The sequence below is a fragment of the Micromys minutus genome, assembly GCF_963924665.1.
Source record: "Micromys minutus genome assembly, chromosome: X".
Classification (NCBI taxonomy): Eukaryota; Metazoa; Chordata; class Mammalia; order Rodentia; family Muridae; genus Micromys; species Micromys minutus.
The window spans coordinates 30,603,243-30,611,995 of NC_137970.1; the positions used below are offsets into that span (position 1 = coordinate 30,603,243).

The 8,753-nt window shown below is 39.2% G+C and overlaps 1 protein-coding gene across 1 annotated transcript in view; it reads right to left on the reverse strand.

Moving 5' to 3' along the window:
- Positions 1 to 2,594, reverse strand: part of MAP7D2 (MAP7 domain containing 2) — a 63,047-nt gene extending 60,453 nt beyond the window's left edge. Inside the window, exon 1 of the mRNA XM_080909919.1 lies at positions 2,517 to 2,594. Within this exon, the coding sequence (XP_080766045.1) occupies positions 2,517 to 2,592 (76 nt within the window). The 5' untranslated portion in view covers positions 2,593 to 2,594. The remainder of the gene's footprint in view (positions 1 to 2,516) is intronic.
- Positions 2,595 to 8,753: the final 6,159 nt, after the last annotated feature.

Sequence of the window (8,753 nt, forward strand, 5' to 3'; positions counted from 1 at the left end):
CAGATATTAAGAAATAGTGCTTGATGTTTCCTGCTATTTTTGCTTTTGGAGGTAGAATTGTGCCTGTGTGTCTTTCTTCTTTTGGTTTTCTTGATTAGGTGTTTTCTTGTTTTTACTAGCATGTAGTTTCCCTCCTCGTATTGGGTTTTCCACCTATAATTCATTGTTGTGCTGGGTTTGTGTTCAGATATTGTGTAAATTTAGTTTTGTCTTGGAATATCTTGGTCTCTCCATCTATGGTGATTGAGAGTTTTGCTGGGTATAGCAGCTTGGGTTTACACTTGTGTTCTCTTAGGGTCTGCATGATGTCTGTCCAGGATCTTCTAGCTTTCACAGTCTCTGTTAAGAAGTCGGTGTGATGATTCTGATTGATCTGCCTTTATGTGTTACATGACCTTTTTTCCCTTACTGCTTTTAGTATTCTTTCTTTGCTTTGGGCACTTGGTGTTTTGACTATTATGTGTCGGGAGGAATTTCTTTTCTGGTCCACTTTATTTGGAGTTCTGAAGGCTTCTTTTATGCTCGTGGTCATCTCATTCTTGAGGGTAGGGAAGTGTTCTTCTATGATTTTGTTGAAGATATTTACTGTGCCTCTTAGTTGATATTCTTCGCCCTCTTCTATTCCTATTATCCTTAGGTTTGGTCTTCTCATTGTGTCCTGGATTTCTTGGACATTTTGAGTTAGGAGCTTTTTGGTTTTTGCATCTTCTCTGACTATTTTTTCTATGTTTTCAATGTTGTCTTCTGCCCCTGAGATTCTCTCTTCCATCTCTTGTAGTCTGTTGGAGATGCTTGCATCTGTGACTCCTGATTTCTTTTTTAGGTTTTCTACCTCTAGGGTTGTCTCTTTTACTGTTTTATTTATTGTTTCCATTTCCATTTTAAATTCCTTCTTCCATTCCTTCATCTCTTTGGTTCTGTTTTCTTCTAGTTCTTTGAATTCTTTGAGTGTTTTTGTTGTTTCTTCTTTAAAAGCTTCTAATTCTTTATGCTTTTCCTCCCGTTCTTGTTTAAGGATCTCTATCATCATCTTGATGTATGATTTCGGGTCTGAGTATTCTTTTTCTGGAGTGTTTGACATTCTGCTGTTTGCTGTGATGGGAGAGCTGGGTTCTCATGTTGGCAGGCTGTCTTGGTTTCCCTGGGGTACATTCTTTCGCTTTCCTCTTGCCATATTGTTGTCTGTGACTATATGTGGTCTTGTTGTCAGTGATTGGTTCTTGTCTCTCCCTTGTACCTGGCCTGTGTCCCTGGATCTCCGCTGTTCCTGGTGGTAGATGGCTTGAATGCCTGTCTGCTGGGTGGAAACAGACACCCTAAGGCAGGGTTCCTACTTCCCTGAACCAATGGGGGGTGGGTAGCGCATGTTCCGAGTTCTCAGCACAGACCTCTCTGCTCCCCAGCTACTTGGAATGCAGTCTCACCAGGCCTGTGCCCTTGGATCTCTGCTGTTCCTGGTGGCAGATGGCCTGAGTGCCTGTTCGGGTCACTGGCTGGAAACAGATACCCTAAGGCAGGGTTCCTGCTCCCCTGAACCAATGGGAGGGGCGCACTTTCCACACACTGGGCACAGACCTCTGTTCCCTGGCTACTCGGAGCAAAGTCTCACCACACCTGTGTCCCTGGATCTCCACTGTTCTGGTGGCAGATTGCCTGAGTGCCTGTTCTGCACGAACGGGCCGCCGGCTGGAAACAAGCACCCTAAAGCAGGGTTCCTGCTCCCCTGAACCAATCTGAGGTGGGGCACACTTTCTGTGCACTCAGCAGAGACTTCTCTGCTCCCCGGCTACTCGGAACGCAGTCTCACCAGGCCTGTGTCACTGGATCTAAAGTCATTGTTTCTAATAGCTGAGTAGTACTCCATTGTATAAATGTACCACAATTTCTGTATCCATTCCTCTGTTGAAGGACATCTGGGTTCTTTCCAGCTTCTGGCTATTATAAATAAGGCTGTTATGAACATGATAGAGCATGTGTCCTTTGTTATATGTTGGAGCTTCTTTTGGTTATATGCCCAGGAGTGGTATAGCTGGGTCTTCAGGTATGTCCAATTTTCTGAGGAACTGCCAGACTGATTTCCAGAGTGGTTGCACCAGCTTACAACCCCATCAACAGTGGAGAAGTATTCCTCTTTCTTCACATCCTTGCCAGTATCTGCTGTCATCTGAGTTTTTAATCTTAGTCATTCTGACTGGTGTGAGGTGGAATCTCTGGGTTGTTTTGATTTGCATTTCCCTGATGACTAGGGATGTTGAGCATTTTTTTTTACGTGCTTCTCAGTCATTCGATATTCCTCAGTTGAGAATTCTTTGTTTAGCTCTGTACCCCATTTTTAAATAGGATTGTTTGATCCTCTGGACTCTAATTTCTTGAGTTCTTTGTATATATTGGATATTAGCCCTCTATCATATGTAGGAGTGGTCATTTACAGATTTCTAAGGACCTTTTAAAATGTTATTACCTCATTTCTACCTTTCTACTTTTGTGAACTTCAATAGCCAAAGAATACAACTTACCCAGACATTTTTCTCTTTCTTCTCGTCTCTCTTTGGCTAATCTTTGTCTCTCATCTGATTTTAGAAATCCATCCATTCCTACGAGATAGAAAACATAATTTTTAGTTTTTTATTCTTTATCTACTGAGTGCTAGAGATGGTTGGGTACATGTCCCTGGGTCTGGACATATACATATATTATCAATTGTCACCAACCCATTTCAAGGAACTCCTTTCCCATCATACATCCTCAGCCAGCCCCAACAATTCAAGGGCAGCAGTCATGGCTTCCATATGTGCTTTCCAACATGTGGTGCAGAGGTACTGACAACAGCCCTTTAGCTCATCTTTGTCCCAAGGCCTGACCTGGAGGGTTCAGAAATGTAATTAAGTGACACAAAAACCTAGCTGTGTGCGGAGACAGTCCTATTGTAATCTGGCTTCTAGGTCCAGGGCAGAATAATTTAGGGGAGAGGAAAAGCAACAAGATGAATATGATTATGGATATCAATTATTATACAATTGAAAAAGATTTAATGCTCTGAAATAAGTCAATTGTGATGAATACATACCAGCACTTTAGACCACTGTAAAATGTATCCATCAAGTTTTAGTTTTGCTAAGTTTGCTTTGATGTCAATTTTAGTATATTAGAATTACAAAGAAAAAATACACTTCTATGTATTTAGCATGCAAATGTCTATAACAAATAAGATGAAATAAAATAATAGCTAACCCCAAAAAGGGTCTAGGAAAAATATACCTGCATCTCCATATCCAGACTTCATTCCTTCCAATGCCCTAAAGAACTTTCTAAATTCAAGATTAAATAAAAAATGGCTATTTAAGTTTAGAATAATTTATTGCATTGTTACTATTGGTTGTTTATGAAAATTAGTATATACAGCTTACGTATTCCATTCCAGAGAAATAAGCTTTATTATTTATGAAACCACATTCCCAGTGCCTGGTCCTTCCTCTCATACCAACATCATACCAACTTCATAGCAGGTTTTGCTGCCATAGCAATCTCTTTCAGGGACTATTATACTTGCTGTCCAGGAAAGGGTCAGAGAAGCAAGGCCTGCAGTGTAGGCACTGAGGATACATATGAATGACACGACAAACTGAACTGTCATGATTTCCAACATATGTTCGTTTCTTCAGTGTAAACTATGTATCAGGAATACTAAAGCGCAAGAGACAATTACAAGAATAATCCAGTCCTTGACTACAAATTGACATACTTCATGTTTAGTTTTAGTCAGTTAATTATGATACTGCCAAAAAATGAATATTGTCATGGATTTAAAGACCAAACTCCAACTCATCCCAAGCCCTCAACAATGTGATTTTAATTTGACCTCACCACTTCTCCCCTCCTCTTATATCTTCTAGTTTACACTGCCTGCCCCTCGTTCCACCACCACCAACACTGCTGTCTTTTTAACTTCACCCACCTTCAAGACTCCAAGATCCATGATGCACCATGCTCCCATACAAAGTGGGAAGTGCCTACTTCATCCTTCTTTCCTGTACAGAAAAGTAACTTTCCCTTTCTGGCAGACTCTAAAATGATATATAACTGGGACTGCCCTAGGTTTTTGTAGTTCCAACTACTAATTCTTTCCTGGGGTGTACAAGACACATACATAGTGCTGAAATTAATGACAAAGGAATAAGAAGACACCAGATCTTTTCTTAATTTAGGTTTTAGTCTCTATCTTGAGTTCCACTAGGATGAATTTGTTCTGTCTGAAAAGCTTTAAAAAAAAAAAAAAGCCTAGGAGGCCTGGCCAAATTCAGCTCATACCAATGTGCCTATTCCCCACCTGAGACTCGGTACACCACACTACAATCTTGATGATAAGTAGTCTGCTTTACATATGAGGCAAGTCTAGGAAATGATCAAAGTGATCTTTAATTAGAGAAAGAAAAACTGAAGGAAAACAATGTACAAAAGGCTGCTCCAGAAGGTTGTTCCATGAACATGTAAGGTCTCAGGCTGCCCTCTTGTGGACAGAAGCTTCCCTTCCGGGAAATCTTTACAATCAGGGTTATGGTCAGCAGCAGCAGTAGCTTCATCATAACCTCAGTTCTCGAGAAGTGAGAAGTGAAGGCAGGAAGATAATTTTCAACTATAGGGATAGTTTAAGGTAAGCCTGACATCCATACTACCTTTTACACACACACACACACACACACACACACACACACACACACACACACACACACACACACACACCACTATGGACAAAGTACACTACATGACTTTATTAGGCTCAACCACACTATGATGACATCTTACAAGTGTAGAAACAGAAGTACAAAAAGGTTAATTAATTTGTTCCAGGCCACATGGTTAAAAGTAGAAAAACTGAGTTCTATTTAACTGGACTCTAACACTCACACTTTCAATTACCAGTTTTTCAAAGAAAATGTAGCACCTTCTTTGGTGCTTTGGTTCAGCAAAGGAACAAATCATATCCTGACCCCATGAGTCTGAAAATCTGGAAAATAAGTGCAAACCTGTCAGAGAAGTATGAAATAGGCAGTATTGAAAGCCAAGTGGGGGCGCAGCTGTGCATATGCAGCAACTACCCTTTCAGCTCATTATTTGGAAATACTCAGTACTGATGCTGAGTGGAGAATGAGTAAAAGCTGTTAAGACTCTTGGAACAACTTAGGTTCCTCCTGCCTTAAGCAAACACTTCAGCTTTGTTGCACTGATAAAAAAAACAAAACAAAGCAAAGCAAACAAAACAAAACAAAGCAGCCTAACATGGGTAACCTGGAATCTCTGTACTATCCATTTGGCAGCCATAAACTACACAAAAACAAACAAGTATGAGTTCAGTTCCTAGGTCACAGAGCACACATTAGGCACTACATAGGTACTTTGGATTTCTATTCTACTGCATGGCAATGGTGGAGAACCTGAAAGGTGACTCTTTCACCTCACGTTTAATTACTCTGGATCAGATGAAGAAAAGCAGTATGTGAGTTCAATCAGGACTGAAGTTTTACTGGATATGGTGGTTTGAGTGACAAGAGAGGATCCCCCATAGGCGCATTTATTTGAATGTTTGGTTCAGGTTAGTAGAACTGTTCGGGAAAAATTAGAAGATGTGGCCTTGTTGGAGGTGGTTTGCAACTGGAGATGGGCTCTGAAATTTCAAAAGCCCCCTCCCTCTTCCTTTCTATTCCCTTTGCCACGGGTGAAAACAGGATGTAAAAGTCTCTGCTACTACTTCGGTAGCATGACTGACTGCTTCCCACCATGATGATCATGCACTAACACTCTGAAACTGTAAACAAGTTTCCCAACTAAATGGTTTGTTTTATAAGAGCTGCCTTGGTCATGATGTCTCTTCAAATTAATAGAACATTAACTATACCATTGGGTAAGAAACATCCCCCTTTCCTTCCTACAGCCCCTCCCAGTTTCTCTCCTATCCCCTCAAATTAATACCCTCTTTCCCTATATTATTGTTACATATATACATATGTGTATGTATATGTACCCACAAATACTTAATTACAACCTTAAAAATGTATTCATATACTTTTATGCAAAAATGTTTAAAAATTTCTATATTTATCTTTGTTTTTTAAAATAAGGTTTAAAAAAATAAATAAAAAAAAGAAACCTAAGGTCCCAACCCTCCCTCTTCCTCCTCACAGCAGGTGTGGCTCTCCTAGTTAAAGGTCCAAACGTTTTAAAAACTTTCCATTTAAAGAAAAGCTAAACAACTCATCTCCAGCTTCTACCTTTTGACTACTGACAAACTTCCAGAGGCTAACAAGAGACCTTTGGGTTCATCTCAATGTAAAAAGAGTTGGAAAATAAATGAAATGTCCACGGACTTGATCAGACACTACTCACAACAAAACAGTTAAATTTAAGACAGAGGAATCATAGGAGATTATCATGACCACCAATGAAGGACATGCTTTCTAAAGAAATAATACACTCAAGGATTTAACTCCAAAAGAAAAGTCTTTCTGTGTCACCTAAAGTTGTAAAGTTTGTTTTTCCATAGAACCATCCTTTATCCTTTTGTGCTTTACATGTGGACATTTGTTTTCTCTTTTTCAAAAATCAGACACACAATCTTATCCTGTAAGTCCTAATAAACAGGTGACAGAAGTGTACTTATCAGTGATTGTGGGGGCACGGATAATAAGAAGTAGAAAGGTATAATGGGCACTAGGAAAGGGATCCTTGTAGTGATAAAAAGAGTCTGTATTTTGACTACATCAATATAAACACATTAGTTGTGGCATTGCATTTTAATTTTGAGATCTCTCTGTACTATTTCTCATAACTGCATGTAAATCAACAACAACCTCAAAACAGAGAGACATTGAACTATGAAAAAAACAAATCTGGCTCAATTATGAAAATGAAGCCCCAGGATAGACCCAAACAGAAAGGGGTGTTTTAGAGATACCCCTGTTCCCATTCTAGATGTAGCAACACTAGCCAAGGCAACACAAAACTTAAAAAAAAAAACAGTGATACTGAGCAAGCAAACAACAGCATAATCCCACACTTCACTGATTTACTCTTAGTGTGAATAGCTTCTCAGTATCTTTGAGCTGCAGCAATGCATTCTTAAAACCTAATTTTGAAATGAATTTTATTAGCCTGAAGCACTCTACTAGAATATTAATGAGTTTATATTAGTCAATTATTCATGGATACTGGTAAGAACTATTATTGAAATTCAGATTTTCTAAGGGAAGCCATCTGTTTTAAAACAATTATTTATTTTGGCTTTTTGAGAAAGAACATTCTACAGTGTAGCCCAGAATGGCCTTGTAATAAAACTTCAGTGTGTGGGGGACAGGAGTGAAGAGCTTATATAAGAAGTTCAATGAAAGTCCCCACTTTCTGTGGGGAGTCTCCCATATTCCTTCATGAATAGTCAAACAAGCTCTGGCTCAGTAGCTACATGGGCAGTGATTTAACAGTGGTTCTGGTTTGTACTACAATGCTCTTTTAAACTCATTGAAAACAAATCACTGCTTTCTAGCTTTAGCTACACAGTAGAATCACCTGAGGAACTGTGTTAGTTTTATGTCACCTTGACGCAAGCTAGATAAGAAATGCCTCCACAAGGTTGAGTTGTAGATGAGCCTATAGGGCATTTTTCTTAATTAGTAATTGATGGAGGAGGATCCAGCCCATTGTGGAACTCTGTCAAGTTCCGTGCTATCTTGGGATCCTACCAGCAAGATTACTATTATGTGAGGCTTCTTGACTATGTGCCTCCATAAATATGAGCCAAAAAATTATTCTATTTAGAAAGTAGCTTGTACTCAGTATTTCATTATAGTGGCAATAGTAGTAGTAGTAGTAGTAGTAGTAGTAGTAGTAGTAGTAATAGACCCAAGCATAGTGACATACACCTTTAATCCCAGCATTTGGGAGGCAAAGGTAGGTGGATTTCTGTTAGAAGCCAGCCTGGTCTATATAGTAAGATTCTGTCTCAAAAAATTAGTAATAACTATAATGAAACAAGAGATTAAGGCTCCAAAGGATGCAGTTTGACTAGCTAGAGCCATAAAAGAAGGAATGAAGGGGATGGGAAATGTTGTGAAGAACAACTATAAAGTTTCAGGTTTCTTTCTCTTCCTTTTTTCCTCATGAAACAAAGTTTCATGTAGCATAAATTGGTTTCAGACTCTGTACCTAAGGATAATCTTAGTTTTTGATCACTGTCCCTCTACCTCTAGAGTGCTAGAATTATAGATATGAGCTTATATAAAAAAATCAGAATGTAATGGCTTGCATCTTTAATCCTAGCATTCCTATAGCAACTGGGAGACCGAGAAAGGAGAGTTGCCCAGAAGTTCATGGGGCCAGCTAACCTGGAGTTGGCAGGCCATGTGCAAAAACAAGAGAGACCCTACCTCAACAAGGTGGGAGACAAGAATTGACATCTCAAAGTTGTTCTCTTAACTTCTACGTGTTTACTGTGCAATGTGTGTGAGCAAATGTATGCACACACATACACATGAAATGCATATTAAAAACAATTAGTTTAGTTTCTGTTTGTCAGTATAGTGGTACATTCCTATAATCCCATCACATAGGAAACTGAAGCAGGAGAACTGTTAAGATAAGATCCAGACAGGACTTGGACTCCTATCTCAAGGAGGATTAAGAGACTGCCAGTAATAATAAATTCGTTGTGATGATACACATGAATAACTTTCTAACTAGTGCCTATTATTTTAAGGGGAGTTATA